The 21,985-nt window shown below is 33.0% G+C and overlaps 1 protein-coding gene across 1 annotated transcript in view; it reads right to left on the reverse strand.

Moving 5' to 3' along the window:
• Positions 1-531: 531 nt before the first annotated feature.
• Positions 532-21,985, reverse strand: part of LOC123525479 (growth/differentiation factor 8-like) — a 29,271-nt gene continuing 7,817 nt past the window's right edge. The window contains exon 2 of the mRNA XM_045304558.2: positions 532-2,354. Within this exon, the coding sequence (XP_045160493.2) occupies positions 1,483-2,354 (872 nt within the window). The 3' untranslated portion in view covers positions 532-1,482. The remainder of the gene's footprint in view (positions 2,355-21,985) is intronic.

Consider the following 21,985-nt stretch of genomic DNA (forward strand, 5'->3'; position numbering starts at 1 on the left):
TATGTGTGTTATACGAAGAAGAATGTAAACTATTGCAAATATATGTGTCTTACACATAGACAAAGTTAAAATGTTGGAAATACATGCGTGTTACACAGAGACAAAGGTTAATTGTTAGAAATACATGTGTGTTACACAGAGACATAGGTGAACGGTTGGAAATATATGATGCTGAGAGACAAAGATTAACGGCTTGAAATATATGTTGCACACAGACAAAAATAAACGGTTTGAAATGTTTTTTGCTAGAGAATGTTTACGTTTTAAAATATATGTTGCAAAATGTGTTGCAATGGAAAAATTGTTTTTGTTGGATTAAACATTACTCCTACACAATTATTGGCCATATGACAACTTTTCAGCATAGCATGGTGGCTCTGTCACAGATTGGCATCTGGGTCGATCAGCCCACCTTCCTAAGCAATGTAAATGGTTTCTCATTACACTATAAAAGACTAGACGTGCGAAGGGTAACGCATGAAAGACATTACCATTACGTCAAGCTGGTAATAGGCAAAAAGAAGGGATTACTGGTCTGACATGACATCTTTTATTGCACATTTAATTTGTTCCATAGTTTATAATGTAACAACAATAAATTAAACAAAAATAAATATATTTGTTCCAGCAACAAATGCGATAACGGCAACAAATGCAATCTGCAATAATGAAACATTAATAAAGTTGGACTTTTATTCAGCGACAACAAATGGAACAAATCGGCAACATCATCATACTGATCCATATCATCATCACTATTCATAATCATTATCATCACCGTCATAATAACAGTAATAATAATAGTTGATCTCAACTGGTATCAAATCAAGAGTTCTAAAGATTTTAACATTGAATTACACCAAACATCCGTCCATTTGTAAAGATAATGTTGTTACCGAAATGAGCTCAAGATACTGAGGAGGAAATATCTCGCCAAAACGTTGTTACATTTGCTTCCGCCCTTGTTACATTTATTGCCGTTGTAACATGTGTTACCGGTATTTTTACATTTGTTGCCGGTTGTTACATGTGTTGCCGTTTGTTGCCGTTAAAACATTTGTTGCTGTAACAATAGTAATAAATAATGAAACACGCATCAAGTAACAACGATTTTTTCATTCACAATGAACACTCTTTTAAAGTCAGTTTCAGTTATTACAGTTTCAGTTTATACTTGCACCGCAAGTAACTGGGATTTATAAGGGCGTGGGTGAATTATAACATTCAGATAAACTTAAAACTAAGTGATGTATCAATGAAAAGGGGACTTGGCACACTTTTTTCTTAACCATAATTGCCATTTAATATATCCTCAGTATTCCCTTTTTTGATGACGAGTACAGGTGTTATCTATAAAATTAAATTTCCGTTTTAGTAGGTTTCAAAACAACACACATGGTGTACATTCAACAATTATGATGAAATAATTCATATTGCACGTTTGTCAAACGTCTACATTCGTTTCTAGTTAAAGAAATATATTTAACCACATTCACACTTTTCCACTACCAAATCCTTATATTCACTAAACTGATATTTTCCATTATAATTATAATGCAAAATAGTAAAGGGGCTTAATGCTGTCGCAACACAACATGGTGAAGGTACTTTATTTGGGTGTTTTAAATGTAGTATTGCCTTAATTCCAGCAAATGTATTGGCTGGTTTGTGTCTATAGGGACAATTACCCGCGCAGTAATATCCTTTGTACTCGTGAGGTGCGATTACCCAGTCATCCCAACCAATGTCAGCAAAGGAAATTTTGATTGGATAACGGCAGCATTTTGTTTCTCCGTCATCTCGTCGGCAATCACTTCGACGCCGGGAACGTCTTTTTACCCGCTTTAATATGTCTTTTTCCTGTGCGTATATATCAACGCTCGGAGAAACGTCTGTGGAATTTGTTCCAAGCGATATAACATCGTCTTCTTCAATCACAGTTTTGTCTATTTCAACTACTTCGTTAATATCTTGTATGTCGGCAGCAAGCTCAATACCGAGGTTTAATGACTGGTTGTTTACCCAGCTTTGGACAGCTTTTCCAATTTCAAAATACCCCGTTGATGGCTGCAAAAGGTCCACGAGTTTTGAGTCGAGTAAAGTCCTTTTATAGTCACTCGAATCTTTTATTGAAAGAATTTGATAAACATTTACCCGTATCACTTTATCAACTGAAAGTTTATCTTTAAGATTTTCAGGTTTTACTTTAGAAAAATACACTTTTAATTTCGCAGAATTCACAAAAAGCTCTTTTGTGTGGTCGTCCTTTGGATGACTAAGATGGGATTTGAAGTAAAGTCTAATTGCTTTTTGTGCAAACCAGTCGTTACTTGATATTGCTTCTGGAAAGTCGCCTGAAAAGATAAAACAGGGAAATAAGAACACATTTTTCACGCATGATAACATTTGACTGAACACTGAAAAAAGGTAGTGAAAAAAATAAAATAACCATCAATGCATATTAGATAAGGAAGAGTTAACGTGGTAATGAATTTAAGAACACATAAGCTCTAACCTAATCTAGAAATCTACCAAGTTATATATATATCAAAAGACGAAAGAAGTCATAATATTGTATAACTGAATTTGCCAAGCTGCTTAGCTGCTTTATTGATCAAAATCATGGTTTTGAAAGTTTATAAGCTTTTAAATTGTAATTTGCTAAGAGACGTAAACTAAGTACATGCCCCTTTTGACGCATGTTTTAACTCCTCAGTGTATTTCCAGTACCGATCACCAAAAGTTAATCGGTATGAACGGCAAGATAAACTCAATATTTGTACGTAATTATAGCGTTGTCTCTCATCCCCATATCAGTTATTGCAGATAAAATGTAAACAACAGTAATTATTACATACTCCTTTATAAACTTCGTTCAGTCGAAATGGTTTATAAAATGTATATATTTCCTTATGGAAGTATAAATATTTATCGGGTGTTTGTATGTGTAATATTTATGTAACAGATTATTAAATGTATGGTGGCGTATGACACCTTATGAAATTTTATTCGCTAAAATCTGTTTTGTATCTTTTTATCACATTTAGTGCTTCTAAAGTAAAATTCTCATATGAAAAAATACATTTAAAACATATTTATTGATTCGAAGGAAATATCTGAAAGCCGCATGATCAACAATGGGCCTCATTTTGTCTTACTTAAAACAAACAGATGGGAGGTATTTATTGAAGGTGTGGTAAATTGAACATCATCTTATGTCTAAATAAACAAATCGCTATTTATGGCTCCAGTGTACTCCAAATGCACAGTGAATGGAATGTAACGGGGTAGAAATATTTCTGGTATTCAGGATCACCGTTTGATTATCGCAATAAAACATTAAATTAAGTATCATCTTGGCATTCCATTTAGTGGATTATCTATCCAAGGACTCTCGAGAATAATTATAGGACAAAAGACGTTTCATAAAAGGTTGACTTTTACACTTACTTTTGTACTAAAACTTTTACGCTTGTGTTGTACTTTTTCTGTTGAATACTTTTTTATCATGTCAACTTTTATAAACTCAATGTGTTTTAAGAATTTTATAAATAATATCAATGTACACAAGAAAATGGAACGTTTGAGCTTCTAGTTATTTTTGATAAATGTTTGTCATCATTCATGTGCTCAATGATCATTATTCAATGATAGTGTTATTACTATCGTTATAGATCTATATTTCATTGAGAAAAATTATTGTTAGTACATGTTTGTAAATTGGTATAATTTAAGTTAATGTAAATAAATGTTTCAAATTGGGACAACTATATTTGATATTTACGATTAGCCTATTATGTAGATAAAGTTACAAACGCGCAAAAATGATAGTTTTAACTATTATTCTTTACGAACCGTTGGTGTTTTAGAAATGGTGGGTTTTTATATTAATGAAAAGAGTTTGTACATTAATATTTACATATTCTAAATTCCGATGCGCTAAAGTTAAAAGTGTTTTGTCCTAGTAGACGTGTTGTGCATTCAAACGATCATATAATGCAATTTTAACAAAATGTAAGATTTTAAAACGAAAGGTCAGGCCTACAGTAAAATAATGTTTCGTTTTGGGTAACCCTACCGTACCTAACTACACTTTGCAAATCCAATTTTGGCATGTTCAATACAACGTTTTAAAGAGTTTCAACAGAAAAGAATGTACAATAAAAACTAAAACTAAAGTTTTGATTTTTATTTTGTTAGGTTTAACGTCACACCGACACAATCAATGGGTCATAGCGACTTTCCAGCTTTCGGTGGTGGAGGTAGACCCCTGGTGTCACTCCGGGCATTATTTCATCACAGACAGGCACCTGGGTAGAATCTCCGATCTTCCGTAAGCCAGCTGGATGGTTTCCTCACAAGAAGAATTCAACGCCCCGAGCGAGGCTCGAACACACATCTGTGAGGAGCAAGTAATTCGAAGTCAGCGACCTTAACCACTTGACCAAGGAGGCCTTCAATTATGTTTTTGATAATTAACAAAAATTAATGGGTGACAGTAAAGGTACATGAAAAGGTTCGTATAAATGCAGTGTTCCTAAAAATCAAATAAAATATATTCACTACCAACACATAAATAAAACCTTTACTCCTGGTAAAAAACTACCAGGAGAAATATTCCTATGATGGTTAATGTAACGGACGATGACGGTATAACGTTAATATGATTCGTGAAAAAACCAGGGTTGTGATGTATGCTGCAAATTATCTGAAAAAAAAAACCTTGTCATAGAAAATGTTTTATAAAATATTACAACTTTTATACTGTAAGTTTGTTTTTTTCCGTCATGCGTAGTTATACACAGTGAACATAAACAAAATAAATGATTTCACATAATCAACAAAAGTAAAGATTCCGTAAACATTGCAAACATCGATTGTTAATTGGATGACCAGTACTATGCAAACAGTTTTTGAATGTTCAGTCTGGATTACTTCATTTCAATTCAGTTTATATTTATTTTTTGCAGAGATTCCTGTTTTACACATAAAACGTGTTTAACTATTCTGTGAGAACAGTACATATGGGAGTGTTCTTCACAACCATCACAAAACCGCCAATGTCGCACTATTCGACATTTACGACTTCCATAATATGCATAATTCGCGCCTCTTGGTGTTGATACCACAACTGTTCAATGTCTCTTTCGACAAAACAGTTGTCAGAAACATCGCCTTTGATTCTAGTTTTAGCTTAGTGTGGTCATTATAGCTATTAATAAACCAAAAGGTTGCTATTTATAGCTTTATCGTCCATTAAATATACTTATAAATAGACATCTTTGCAAAGAATCAGGAAATAGATTTATTTTATCCACAGAAAGAGAGCACTAAGACGGAACTAAAGTTCCGTAGTATGTAATAATTCTTGTCGGCTTCTTTAACATTTACGAGAAATGGCGCAGCTGTAGGCGAAATTTTATACAAATTTTATAATGTGCAGAAGACCTTAAGTATAACGAGTAAAAATGTTAGGTGTCTATCTCGAAGTTGCTACCAAAGGAAACAACATAAGATAACACGTAAATTAAATTATAAATTAATCCATGTGTCTGCTTGTTATTTACTTGTAACGAACATCAGCTCAAATAAAATTAAAATGTTAAGAATTTCGACATCCCAAGGATTTAATTGATTTTGAACATTTTCTGGTCAATCTCTCCTAATGATTATTATTTCTATCACTTATAACAAATTAGCGGTCATCATTACTAACCCTCAACACATCGGTTTTCAGGTGGTTAAATATTTAATTCATGCAGCCAGAAGTGGCCATTTAGCGCTAAGATGGTGCAGAAATATCATTACTTCTGAATTTGTTCTAGGCAAGGAGGCAAAGACTTTCTCTAATATGTAAGAAAATATCGACTTTCATACTTTTTTTAAATTTTCTTCGATTTCATACTAGATTTCAACAAAGTGAATACTGATCAAATGTTCTCAAACATCTCCAATGACAATAAGCTACATCTATAATACTAACTAGTAATTCAGTTATAGATATTAGTAATATACTGAGCGAAAAACGACGTGAAAAAGCATTATTGCAAAGAGGACGAGGAACAATATGCAAACGTGCAACTTTTGCAAGGATTACAATGAGAAACAACGTGAAAAGGCATTATTGTAATAAAATCGAAAGCAGTGTCGCAAAGATTACAACGGGAAAGGACGTGCAAATGCATTGTTGTAAGTTATGAGAACCGACGTGCAAAGGCACTGTTGGAAGAATTACAATGAAAAAAAAGATGTTGAAAGACATTACTGCAAGAAATACAATGAATTGTAAAATGCACTGTTGCAAGGGTTACAATGAAAAACAACATGTATAATCCTTATTTCAAGATTAAGAGTCAAGCGACATAAACGACACCTTGTTAGCTGAAATTTGGAATTCGATGGAGGAACGTGTATTTAGTTAGTATGAGGGAAATATTAAGAAAGTGTATTTCCATTACTCTGTTATAACCCTATTTGTATTCAAAATGACTGCAGGTGAAAAGTATACATGTCAAAACATACAGGCTATGATCACTGTATAAAAAGGAAAGTTTGGACAAGGTTACTAGTACACAAACCTACAGAAATACTCTTTAATATATACGTTACTATAAATTGTAACAAATTTACGTAAAATTTAAATATCATCTCACGTCTTGAACTTGTTACTCTCCGACCACCAGACTATATAGAAATCACCAAGTTGTCCTGTCGTCGATGTCATAACGCAAAATAAAATAGATCGGGTATAAGACGTTTTTAGCATGGTTATTTCAAAGCTTCATGTATACATTCAGATTTTAAGCGTTATGTTGATTATCAAAACTATCAAATTTCATATGAAGTTCATGATGTTTTTCATGTTTACAGGGAATATCTTTGATCATTTCCAGTAAAATACATTTTGTCCAGAAAACCATCCTATGTTTTATTGACATAAGATCATTAGTTTGGAACGCCATCATAGAACAAAAGCCCTAGACCGTAATTCCTCTAGAAACGTCAGATAGTGTTGTTGGAAATTTGGAAACGGTCAGAAATCGGTAAAGCATAACCCAAAATATAGTTTGACAGAAAATAAACGAAGAGAAGAAAATTATACTGAGAGATACTAGCTTAGGATCTATTAAGATGAAATGGAAAAAAAACATAAAATGCATTTAACTGTAGCGTAGCAATACAAGAAAGAGTAACAAAAATGCAAGTGCGAAACATCTGTAGAATAAATGCGTATCTGCAGCATTCCCTCGAGTGATTAATTAAACCTGATATCAATAACGAAAACCGGATCAAGCTTCCAAGGTCATATATTTATAGGTCTAAAAAGAAAACATTATATATAATAAACTTGATAAAATCTTCAAGTAAACATCTACACAAGTGATATATATCTTGGCTTAAAGATACAATTTGATATGTCAAATTTTTCATATTATTTTGAAATATGATAGATCATTTACACCAACAAAGTATATTTTATAAACTTCCCAACACAGTAACGGAAACATCCGACCCGTCCGCGGCACACTGATACATATTCATCTATGACATACTGAATAACAGTAAAGTAATTAATGGCCTGTCTATTACAGTTTACCATTTTACAGAATAATAAACCATTGGACAAACATTGGTTGTTGGGCTTATGGCACACTGACATAATGCATGTGTGGTGATTTTTCAACCTGAATGGCGGAGAAACACAGTGTGTCCGTACGGACATAATTTCATATAATGGATTTTGTCTTCCAAGGCCACCGACTTTCCGGATGCTAGCTGAAATGCTTTGACACAAACTACTGCTATATTTAAAGCCGGGTTTCGAACCACAGGGATTGGAAATCAGTGGCCTAAACCATAAATACAGTACGATAGAAGAGGAATTTAAAAAAAAACGAAAATTATATATATTTTTTTTAAAAAAAAAAAAGTAGTGCACCGATCTATAGAAAATAGGAAACAGCTTCTTGTTGTATCACTTTCCAATTTTACGGTTTTAAACGAAACAAACTTTATTAGAAAAAGTAAATGAAATCCTTGTTATAGACATAACAGCAGCTCACAACAGTAAATAACAATACCATGCTGGAAGACCAGACGTCAGTATATTACATTCTGTTATGAAAATCTGGCATCTCAGTTTTGTAATTTCCCCTTACCCTCGTATTTTCTTCACTTCATAACATTCCAATTCAATACCTTTCGTGCGAAGTATATTCTAATATCGGCAGATACGTCAAAATAAATAAATAAATTGTCTATTTAACATAAACTAAGTTAAATGTACGCTTTGCCCTTATATCAGCTATTTGGTTATCATTAAAATGTTTGAGAAGCAATGTTAAAGAGGGTTATGTTTTTATTACATTTAAATCATGTGTGTAAACAAATATTTTTGTACGTTATTGCTTTTGAAAATTCAAAAGTAGGAATATTTCGCACCAATTCTTATGATTTTAGATATTTGATTACTGGTTAGTTTTGTATCACACATCTTTTGTGCAATTTATAAAACTAACGTCCATGTATAACAGTTTCTTACCTATGTTTCTTCGTTAAAAATGTGTAAGTTATATTTAACCTTTAGCCTGCTGGTGGCAAGTGATCCTCCTGCCTTTGCTTCCAGTGCAGACCACGCTCAGCAGGCTGATCATGGTCTGCACTGTTCGCTATTCAGTCAGTAAATTTTCAGTGAACACCCCTTCGAAGAATAAATGGTACTGCCCAAATGGAATGATGGGTCAGTCCATTTTAGAAATTTAGCAGGGTAAAGGTTAATATGTACCGTTGACATTGAATTTGAATGTACAATGTTGTATGGGTGAAATGCATAATGCTCAAGTCTAAAATAAAATTTCTATTCTGTTCTGTTCTTTTCTGTTCCTATACTTAGTTTGATTTTTTATTCAATCAGTTAGGATCATATGTCAGATTGGAAAATCAGTATAAAAACCTGTTAATTAAGTGAACCGGAAAGCTAGCATGAAAATATCTACATGCAACTAACAAGCAGTAAATAAAATATAATACCTGTTAATGGGTATACTCGTATATCAAATAAACGTGTTTCTGTTCAACTGACTGTTTATCTTAAATGGATAGTAGTTATTGTAACGTTTACACAACATAAGATTGTTTAATTACAATAGTTTTAAGTTCACCTAATATTTAACATATCTATTTTGACGTACGTTATTTAATAACCAATTTATCTTAATGGGCATTTTAATCCGATGACTAATTTGAGATATGTACACTTCAATGATGACGAAATTAGCAACTTATCAAAAATTTAACATATTTAAAACATAATCAGGACATTCACATGAACGAAGTTTGATTATGTTATATTGTACATGCAATAGATATATGTATACAAAACTGCATACTGAACAAGACACTCTCCCAATACAGTAGGTTACTGAAGAAACCACAAGAAAAAAATTATACATTTCAAATTAATCTTTCCGACAGTGTACCACATATTGAGCACAATATTGCACTATCAAAATTGTCTGTTCAAAAGTATGTAAGCATTCTAAAAACGAATGTTCTTGATATAAATGATATTCAACATTTAACGCTAAAGTTTATAAATAAAAGCTGTTAATCGTACTTAAAGAGAATTCCTATAGTTTTTTTCCTTTCATAGAATTTTTTTAAATTCACATATATGATAGGAAAATTTGTGCTGAAAACAATGAACAAATAAAAACAATAGGTCACCAGGCTTGTTTTTGTGAAAAATTGTTTTGAACACACCCACTATTGCTGAAACTGTCTGCGATTTTTCAACATTTTCATAATTTTCTGCTTTTTTATAAATACCAACCAAAATATACATCCAGGCAGCACAATACGGTTTTTTCTTTTTACAGATATTATTATATATTTATTTGATATCATAGTCATATTTGTAATACTCTATCCTTACAATAATGGGTACAAATGAAAAAAAAAATGTTTCATATTTATTTTTGTGAACTTTTTTCAATGAAAAATACCCATAGTGAAGAATTTTTTTTTTTAATTTTGAAAAAACTCTTTCATAGAATTTTTTCTTTTTCTTCTTGTGTATAGATAATTGTATTGTGAGCATAAAAATGGCTAAAAATGTATGGGTCACCAGGCTAAATTTTATGTTAAGACCGCTAGAATACAACACCTGTTCGGACGGAAATGGCGCGAACCTGGCCAAATTGATTACATGTATGTCTGCTAAAAGTTAAAAAAAAGTTTTAAAAATTCTTAATTCTTTCTATAATTGAATACTAAATAATCTGAAAGGTGATATTGTCTTATCAGTACTAAGTCAATTATCTTACATTATATGAACAACACTGTCTTTGTACTAAAATGCGATGTGAAAACACAACCACAAAAATAGCAAGATACCTGTCAGGCATGATACTTGTCAATACAACATAAACCAGTATCAACATTTGATTACTGATATAACTTATCAAAAATGTTATTTCATTCAAAATTCCTCATATTTAAGATTGTCTGTAACATGTTTCAACAAATGTTGACTTCAGTTCAGTTTTCCATAGAAAGTGTCGGCTGCGCAGAAGGATGCGCATAAAAAACTATAGGAATTCCCTTTAAAGAACAGAACTATACGTAAAAGGATTAATCAATAGGATTCGTCAGCAATGCATCTAAAGTAAATTTATATCTAAAAACAAGAAAAGAAATTTAATGATGCTCGTTCATAAACGATGTTAAATTATGTGAAACGCGTTCACTTCTCCGTATCTTTAAACGAGTATGTTTTACTTTTAATAGAAATAAATGCAAACTCACTCACAATGACTTGAAAAAAAGATCATAAAATCAACCATACGAAACAGATCGTTCGCGTGCCAAGTTATTAAATATACGTAGGTGGGAGATAAATGGGTAACACATCGCCCAGTTCACTTTGATATGGGTTTTTGAATCTTTTATGTGAAAACAGTTGATTTGAATTTAACATACTTGAACAAACATTTTTAGAGCACACACTACACCTTCTAAATCAGTATAAATGAATCAAGCTTTCACAGATTGCAAGAAATTTTGCATAATGAGAACGATATATCTTTAGCCTTGTTAGACTTTTTAAAGTGGTTACATTTTCAAATAATCTTAATTTGAATCGGTGAACAAAGGAAAAGGGAGCTAGTTGCGCCTTTTGTTTTGAATGTTATAATGGGTTTTATTTCATTTTGGTTTAAAGTTCTTGTTTTTTCTAAATAGATTTTCACGAGACGGTAGATGTAAAAATGTTCCGTGCTATCAAAATATACTTCACTGACGGGTATCGTCTTTCATTTGAGCAGATTCTTTCAGATTCCTCACTGACCTGAATAGTTTGGAGCATGTTTTGGTGTTATCTAAAGCAGAATCTTGACACCTCTTTTATTTGATACACTTATAACGGAGCCTTACACGTAAATAATACTGATGCCCTACATTTCGTTTCTTTTATTACTGAGAATATAAAACTATTGAAGAATAAATAAAGAAAACGTCTCTTGTAAAAATAAATGTTTCAGTATGCAATATGAGTTGATAACTTGTTTCAGATAACAATCTGAATCTCTATAGGTATCGGATCTCTCACGAGGTATGTCTAGCATGCCGTTAGTTTAAAAGAACTGACACGTGTAATGCTTGGGAAGTCCTTCGGTTTAGAAGAACTGGACACAAGTAATATTCAGTAAGTCCGTTGATTTAGAACTGGACACGAGTTATGTTTGCTTTGACCGTTAGTTTAGAAGAGTGAGCCACCGCCTTTGAACGGTCAATGGCAAAACGAGTGTGTAAGTGTGTGAGTAAGTGTGTGTGTGCGTGCGTGTGTGTGTGTGTGTGTGTGTGTGTGTGCGCGCGCGCGCGCTCGTGTGTCCTTTATCGGTTTGTTTTGTCATCGTGAGTGTGCTTGTGTGAGTGCGCACGCGCGTGTTTGTGTGTGTCCTTTATTGATTTGTTTTCACATCATGAGTGTATGCACGGCGTGTGTGTGTGTTCCTTTGTTTGTTTTTGCATAGGTTGGCTGGGTGTATGTTTGTGTTATTCGTGTGCACACCCATGTGCAGCGAGTTACGATTTGGGGAAGCTATGTATTTGAAACGAAGCTTTTCCTGTTGGATGTTCACCCTTGTTTTGTATGTTCTAGTAGTTAGAGAATATGTTATATCTTCAGTTGCAATGATATTACAGATATCTGCTCTTTAGGTAATATCTATATTTGCACATTGTAATTGATTACATAAACATACGCCCATACAAATACTTTTGTAACTTAATATTATTCAAACATATTCGTGTCTTTATATAATTCTATTTAAGATTTTCGTTATTAAAAAGTTTTATTATCGATTGAGGTTATACTGATAAAGAGAAGTTTTACTGAATTTAATAATAATGTCAAGGTCTAGATCCTGAACAACCTCAAACAAAGATTGACTAAACTGGTTTAATCGTAAACAGGCGTTTAGAGATTTTTTTATTTACTTTTATTTTCCTCACATAAAGAATTCAACGCCCCGAGTGAGGCTCGAACCCACATCGGTGAGGGGCAAGTGATTTGAACAACTCGGCCACGGAGGCCCCTTTTGACGCATGCGTTTTTTATAAGTCATAAGTTAGTGGAATGTTTTTATGGGTCTGTCTCTTGTATACAACTTTGTCGAGCAAATTAGTTAAAGTCTCCATACAGGAAATCATAGAAGAAAGTGCATCTATTCTGCATTTGCAAAATAAGACCTCAGGCACTTGAGCATGTTGTTAATTAATGAAAGGTAAGACTGTAGTTTTTCCTGCTGAAACAGCTTTTATCTTCGTTATTACATCTAACAACATAATAAGATAACACTGAGTACGGACTTACTGTACAATATGAGTAAGGAACATGAAAGTCAATGATATGTTTTCAGTAACTGCAGTGAGTGTTAATAGTTAGATTACGCTATGAGTATTTTCATATCAAACCCAGGTTAAAACATACACAGATAGGGGCTCAACAGGAAAAAAAATGTGAAGAAGATCCCTTGGAACCACAAACAAAAAGAGTACAGAAAATAGATACATTGAAAGGGCGCATGTAAGAATTCAAATATTGTTATGTAAAAGGTTATGTACTCTAAGGGTTAAATTATCATTTGACCAGATAGCGGAAGTCTATTATACAGATACATGGATTAAATTCCATGATCCCAAAAGGACCAGAGTATATACCAACACTGAGTGAAAGTATATGGCCGACATATGGTTCTTAAAGCTGTTGCTTTCTTAGAAAATAAAATGTATGTAGGATTTTTTGGACGCACTGAGCTCCACCGACCCAGTAAAGTGTTAATGCTAGACTTCCTCCTGGAAAATGCCAACAGAGGATCGTCATAACTCTTGACTGTGCATGTATTTTGATGAAATATCATGCGCAGAATAGGAATAATTGTATTTCACAATGTATAAGATACAGCAACAGGATCAATTCGGTAACACAAAACTTATTAAGGCATGAATAATGCATGTATAACCATTTGTTGATTGGTTAATTGCTGATGATCCGTAAAAACAAGGATAAACAGGACAGGAGAACGCAGCCGCCAGTGAAAAGCACAGTAATTCGCGTAGAAATTTGGGCAAGTTAAGAGTTCGGTTGGGAAGAATGGGTCTGTAAATCACCATACAATTTGTGCACCTATGTGTTCGTGAATTTTGGAAAGTCAACGATACATTTTATTACTGAATCCGTTTTTTATCTTGAAATGCACATACTTACTGCAAATTGATAATGTTTTAGGCAAAATAGTCCCTATATTTTAAATAAAACCGACTGTATTTCAGTCCATTCTCAAACATTGGAAGATATAATCCTTCAATGCCAAACATTTTATGGACACACCTGGGAGGGATAACTTTTATTTACAATGTCCTGTAACCATAAAATATGGGTGATTCTAAGAGTGTGATTTGTTGCGCCATTAACCGGTTTAAACTCCCCATGTGATGTCATTCAAAGGCGGTGCCCTGTTGTGTTCTTTTATTTGCTTGTCTCTGTTGTCCGTATATTTTACTTTAACTATATACTTGTATGTGTCATACACTAGTAAAGGGTGTGTGAGGGGGCTGTGTTCTTCAAACATGGTTCTTTGTTTTTATCTTGTTCACCGATCATTATTGTACGACCTTTAAACATACTCTATTTCAACTACTAAGAAAAATGCGTGTCACTCATATCCAAAGTGTTAGACATAATATGATTCTCGTTTAGCGAGTAAATCATGAACCTAACAGGCGTAAGTGACGTTTATGGTAAAAGCTTAACTATCACTTTCTTTATTTTTTGTTCTTTTTTTCTTATACACACTGTTGTTTGCTTGTTGGCTAGTACACGTTTTTATATAATCTTTATCAGATATCATATTGCTAATAACTAAAGTACAAATCTCAAATCGACAATTGACATTTATAGGAAGTATCTTCCTTTGAGATCCTGAGTACAAATATACCATTGACACTCCTACTGCAAAACAAAAGGATGTCGCCTAGGTGCGCTCTATTACAAAAATATGTTACATAAAGTAAACCACCTTGTTATGACAATATCACTTAAATGCTTTAAGACGACACGTTTTTGCCTTCCCCTAATTAAATAATTGTTTATATTAAACTAAAGAGTGCCTTTTTATTGTTTTTTGCCTTATGCATGACGCTTTTTGTTGTAGTAATACTGGTCGCAAGTTGTACGTAAAGCTTAATTAGGAATTACGAATTCGGCGTTTCACATAATATGTTTTTCATGTTATCTTTATGAATTTCATAAAATCTACTACCAACAGTTCGGTCTGGTTTCAATGATTTTTGCGAAATTGCAATCCTCAGTTTGTGAGAAAGAAGTTTGAACGTCAAGGAAAAAGACAGCTTTCATACGAATGGTTTGGGAAAGAAGTTTGAACGTCAAGGGAAAAAAATTGAAGTATTTGTTGGTTCTGTTTTCGCAACATATCTTTGGCGCCGTATTGCACAATATTCAACATTTGTAAAATTTATGAATAAGACAACGAAATTAATTCGAGCCTGTATTGACATTTTTTGCTTTGTTACATAAAATAATGTTGACCGGTGTTTCAGGATTCCGTAATAGTACCAACACGTTGCCAACATGAATCAGAGGTATATTCAACCGTCAAAGACAAATTTATTTGCCAGAGTGTTTTATGCTCTACTTTTTGAGTTTACTGGGCTTTCATGAAACAACGTTTGAGTCCACTTATGTGGTTTTTCTAGCATGACATTTTTTTTTCAAAAAGGAATGTGTATGCAAATATTGTCAAGTACAAAATTATGTCTTGCAAAAGATAATATGTCATAACAATAAGATGTTCAATCAATTCAAAAGTACCTTATTTCGTCAGTTAGGTGACAGGTTTCTTTGTCAATGACAGGAGTACAGCTGTATTAACTTACTAATATACCCTTGTAATATTTCGAAATAAATTGCACGCCATAACCATTTTCTAAGAGCGATAAAATCACAGCGACAAAAAGTAAATGTTTAAATAGATTTCTTACAATAGTGATACAGTTCAAAGATATTTATCTTACTTTTGCCTCCAAGAGCCGGTATGCCGATCTTTCTAATGGGTTAGGACGTTCCATTATGTGGAACTGTACCCGAGGAACAAAAGCAATACATATCAACAACGGTAGACAGATTCTGAAATGTATTATTCTTGTTTGAACAGTACAATCAAACTTTGTTGGTGCTTCAACAGTTTAAGCATTATAGAGTATAGGCATGCATCTTTTGCCATACGTTTACAGCTTTGCTCATCCTGATAAAGGCTTAAAGCTAGATATTAGTATCATTTAAAGTAATTACACCGAACATTTTTGACTACCCTCACCGCCACATATAAAACTTCAGTCTATTATCATAAAAGTATGATAAATACTTTAATACTGTGTCACTTTTGTAGAAATAATCAATTCTAATCATTTACTTTTGCTCGTTATGAAGTTATCGATCCCGAAAAAATTGTGGTGTGCAATTTTTAATTCGAAATATGGCAGGGGTATATTAATAAATCAACGCAGCTGTAGTTTTATATAAATGAAGTTACCTAACTGTTTAAAAATTAGTAACAATGGCTGCAGCAAAATGTTGGACAGAAAGGTATAGATCAGGTATTAATAGTTCGTTTAATTAAATGTTGTGTGCTATTTAAACGATGCAAATAATGTGTTAAATTTCAGAAAAGAAACACGTGCAATTTTATAATTCTGCAATTTAATCAGGAAGCAGATGAAGAGAGATTATTCAATTAGAACATTACTTACACTTTGTACTGATACACCTCGATGCAAATGATTATTGAAACTTTTTAGGTAAGAAGAACTCTCAAAAATGTCTAAATTTATATTTTGTAAATGTAATCTTTTTTTGGTAAAGACCTATTTAAATTAATAAACAGTTAATACCAACTTTCATATATTTTTATATATATATAGTGTGTATATCAAATTGTGTTTTTTGTTATTTTCTTTGTTTTTGCTGTTTTTTCCTTGGGTTTTTTTTGGGGAGGGGGGAGGGGAATGTGGGTGAGTGGCTTACGTCGCACCAACGCAATTATAGGTCATACAACTGCATTCCTGTTTTTGATGGTTGAGAAAGACCCAGGTCTCCGAGCATTATTTCCGGCACAAGCGGACAGCCTGGTAAAACCAGCGACCTTCTGTAAGTCAGGTGGATATCTTTCTCATATGAAAGAATGCTACATCAGACGAGAGGTTTCGTACCCACATCAAGTTGTGTAATAGATGAAGGGATTCAAACATTTTATCCTAACTTGGAATGAGTAGCTTTCCACAAACATATACACTTACACACGCTATCATTCCTTTAGATTTTAGTAGATCTTAAGATTAGCTTTCCGCTCTTGTGCTTTTTCATACATTTTATCTATAATTCTGCTTTAATATTTGTTTATTTTATCACAATATCAAAACAGAAAATAACTTTTATGAATTCTTAAAGCTTCTAAATCAGTACTATTTAAGTATATCTCCTATGAAAACGATATAAAATACAGCTAAATTACTTCTATTTTGCAACAATTTACTGCGTAACTAACACAGTAGATTGCTTTTCTTTGTACTTTACTGTACGCGCGAGTGTTAAATTAAAGCATATTGCCTGGAACATTGCTTTGGCTTTTTAATTTACAATAACACACTTTATGTCTTTAGTGCACCTTGATGTCTACCACACAAGCAATAAAAAGTACCAGCATTGTCAGTGAGTAGTGTTTCGTCAATGTAAATGGTGCATCATGTGCCATTTTCCGTAAGCAGACGCATGACTTAGAAAGCATGTCTTTAATTATACAACAATGGCTCAAAGAAAATATCTGGATTCTCACCAAACGTATTCGGTGGCATTATCAACCAGTATCACATTGCATATCAGTTTTATCGTATGTTAAACAGGTACCTTAAACATGTGCCGTGTCGTGCACCATTTGCAAAGGTCATCTTAAATCAACATCAGAAAACCCATTTGATAGATATGTTGATAGGTTTTTGTTTCATTCTGATGTGATTAATTCAATTTGCTAAAGTCTTATCTTGCCATATCAGCTGATCGCGTGTCCTAAACCTCAGCGCTGTTAATCGCATGTCTACCAGTTGCAGGTATTAAATGATAAACCGTCTAGGGGAAGTAGACACGGAATTGAGAAATGGAAACTTTCAATAAACATTAAAATTCTTTCTTTACAAGACGCAAATATACATTGTTTGTTTGCTTGTGGTTTAACGTCGTTTTTCAACAGTATTTCAGTCATGTAACGGCAAGCAGTTAATCTAATCAATATTCCTAGATTCTGTACCAGCACAAACCTGTTCTCCGCAAGTAACTGCCAACTTCCTTACATAATTCAGAGGTGGAGGACGAATTATTTCAGACACAATGTATTTTATGAAATCGTCACGGAGAACATACGCCTCGCCCGGAGATCGAACTTATGGCCCCTCTATCCGTAGATCTACGCTCTCTCCACTGAGCCAAGCGGACGAGTTGCAAATATACATGCTCATGAAATATGATTACTATACGAACAAATCACTAATTCAATATTTCATACATAAGAGGTTACCAACTCTACAACACGTCCACTAACCCAAGAAAGCTAGTTTTAAGGCTGCTTTATATCTTCCCCGACCCCCGACCCCCGAACTGTAATTACATTAACGGTCTATTTTCTTTATCATACCTAACAGATCAGCAGTGACATATTAGTTTTTAACGGATAGGAACTAGAGAATTTAATTTATTGCGGCTGCGAAAGGTATCCGGGTAATGAGGATACAATAATTTGTTGAGATGGAAAAAGATCAAATTCAGAATAGTCAGCTTTCCCATACATAAGATCTACGAAGATACATGATCGTAATATAACATTATTATTATATATAGACTCTATACGAACTGATCACGTAAGGCGTGTAGCGCATTCATTACCTCTCTTGAATAGATCCTGTCAAATAGTGTCAGTTTCTGTATTGCTTTATTTTCTTCTATGCTACCAAATGATCCTCTTATAGATTTTATTGATAGGAATTACTTTTGTCTGTTATGCTTTATCATATGTATAGGCTAGATTTACGGCATATGTCTCTGGTTACATTGTATATGCTCAATTCTATTCCGACGAAGGACTTTTGTTGATTAACGACGATTTTTGTAAAAAACGGTCAATGTCATGGATTGTGTTTGAAAATTTGGTAGTAAAATATTCAGTTATTTCAATTCCCTGTACATTAAAAGGAACACATGTATTCTGTCAAACAAAAGCCAGGAGTTGAAAAGTTGTTTAGCATATAAGTATGAAGAATGGAAGTATTCAGATTGACATTTATTTATATCATTTTCGTGCATATTAGTATGGTATAGTTTTAGTAGATAATTTACCCAAGACTTTAAAGTAGTAAATATTTTCTGTGGTTTTAATTTTTATCTGCCTTTTACTTTGTGTCAAGTATCGGCCTTTAACTTTATGTCAAGTATCGGCCTTTGACTTTATGTCAAGTATCGGCCTGTATCTTTATGTCAAGTACCGGCCTTTAACTTTATAAGTATCGGCCTTTAACTTTATGTCAAGTTTCGGCCTTTGACTTTATAAGTATCGGCCTTTGTCTTTATGTCAAGTATCGGCCATTATCTTCATGTCAAGTATCGGCCTTTAACTTTTAACTTTATGTCATGTATCGGTCTTTAAGTATATATCATGGTTCATGCGGAAAAAAATCATCAGTTACATCTCGTTTAAAATTCACGAATACGTTAGGATCAACTTACCACCGTTACATAATTAAAAAATTCTAACGACTTTCATCCACAAAAGTACTGCTTTTACATATTATGTTGCAATGTTGGCGGGCCACTTTAATTTTAATTTATCGATATAATTGAATGAACACAATGAATGTTTGAAAACTCGCCCCATCATTCACATGCTTGTACTGTATAACCTTAAGTGTTTGTGCACAAGATAGTTTTGCAATATTTTGCAATGTCTGGTCAGCATTAGTAGATAGATAAAAGTCACAGACAGAATTTTACATTTGAAAACTAAATTTTTAGTCCTGTTTGGATATTGCCATATAATCTGTACTGTGCTGGTGTGCCATAAAGTCTAAATCAAAATCAAACCAAATCGAAATTTATTTTTGTTCGTTGCTACATATCTGTGTTGTATAATATATCACATACATTATATGAAAATAAACGTGCAGTTGAAGAATAACAAAGCTAAATCATTTAAAGAAAAAGGTTTTCATGGACTTTATAATTGTATGTTTCATATAGGAATATAAGTGCATGTACTTTTGTGTTAACTACTAATGTAGTTGGAAAAATACCAATTTTACGGTAGTTTTAGTGATGTAATTCGGTTATTGTTAAGCATTATTTCTCATGGATCTGGCGGCAAGTGATATTGCCTTTGCGACCAGTGCAGACCAAGATCAGCCTGCACATGCAGATCATGGTCTGCGATGTTCGCACAGTCAGTAAATTTTCAGTGAACACCCCTTTGAATAATAAATGGTATTGCCCAAATTGAATGATGGACCAATCCATTTTAGGAATTTAGCAGGGTAAAGGTTAAGAGTATGTTTGTATTATTTCATCTCAAGTCAGTAATTTTACTCCCTATAGAATTTTACATAAAGATTGGTCGCAGTTGATTCAAGAATGAACTTAAACCGAAATAAATGGTATGTACGTATATATGTAATTCATTAAAATATAAAATGTTAACTACATGATGAAATTAAATACCAGTTTGAAAACGGAAGGCGAAGGTGTTACTGGGGAGAGCTGTCAAACCCCCATCTCTCATTTAACCCCCATATTCTAAAACGTCTGAATTTAGAACAACGGTTATCGCAAGAATGTATTAAACATAATATGAAAGAGAAAAAAATACTATAATTCAAATGAATCCATTTACATAAGAATATAATAATGTGCAGAAATTTGGGTTTCCAACTGTAAGCGTTCACCTCATCTGGTAACTAAGTTCAACGAAAGTCTGAATTTAACATGCATATAATAACAACAACAGACAACAAACATGTAATAAAATTGCAATACATATTGATATCTACTTGACACCGAACAATAAACTGTATTTGATTTTTTCTTCTGTGTAACTTCATCAATTTATACAAATTCAATTAAAATTTTAATCATCAAATATGAGATGCTATATTGATAAGTAAAATAAATAAGCTTGAGCTACTAAAATAAGCAAAGGTGCATGGGAGATTGTATCCAACACTGTCAAGAGGTCTGAAATAGAAATGCCTAAAGAACTGCTATATTGATGGGCTCGTAAATTTCGTTGAAAACGATTCCATAGCAGATACAGTGTTATAGAGATGTATCATGCGGAAATAACTCTCTCAGATATGTAAGTACTACTTATTTTTAAACAGAGATAATTGATTTTAATCGTTTTGGTTAGAATGTTTTTTGATCATTTTATTATCAGCCCACAACTTTGAAAACCTATCGATCAAACAATCGAACACCAAAGAAGTAACAGGAAATAAAAACGTGGAAACTACACTGTTTTGTTTATGCCTAACTTTGTTGTAGGAGTCTCTAGTATTGCGTGAGATTAAAGGTAAATAGGCTGATAAAAGATATAACATTTTACAACTTAATTTAAAAAAAAAAGCACAGACGCCAGTGAACCTACAACATTGATACAGTAGCCTAGTCAATAAATTACTGTAGCAATCATATCAAAATAATCATTTTTATCATCTCCATTATAAATGAAACCTTTTTCAAAAATAAAAAGAGAACTGCTTTCTAGCAGCTAGTACTGTCAATGTATATAATTCTTAAACATATATGATCACATAAAAGAACATGTAATAAATTTATTGTTATGTGCCGAATCTTTACAATTTTATCCTTAATGTCATTCATTTACACCGCTGCCTTAAGTGACTGGACTCTCAGTAGACTTGACGAGTTATCACACCACAAAAATAAGTACATATTTATCTTCTGTAGCAACCATACTCTTGAAAAATTCAGTTGATTTAACACGTTGACTGTTTTTAACTGTAACGAAACTCTATGTTTTTGTATTATTTGGTCCTTTGGAATCATGAATGGACAACATTGCGCTTGATAGTGCACGTGGGGCATGAGGGTGCTGCACATTCCATTACTCCTCCTAAACAGACTCAGACATAACAAGTCTGTCATTATTTTGTAAGGTTATTTTTTATGCTTCCAAAGGGTCTGTTTTTATTGTAATTGCTGTTTTGTGAATGTTATCAGATAATAGAATGAATTAATGTGTTTTAACTTATATACGAGATATAGATATTCAAATGAATCTAAATGAAATGTGATATTATATAATCTTTTACCATAAGAGCAAGTCGACAAGGTATGTTAAAAATTGAACTT

The sequence above is a fragment of the Mercenaria mercenaria genome, chromosome 3 (genome assembly GCF_021730395.1).
Source record: "Mercenaria mercenaria strain notata chromosome 3, MADL_Memer_1, whole genome shotgun sequence".
Classification (NCBI taxonomy): domain Eukaryota; kingdom Metazoa; phylum Mollusca; class Bivalvia; order Venerida; family Veneridae; genus Mercenaria; species Mercenaria mercenaria.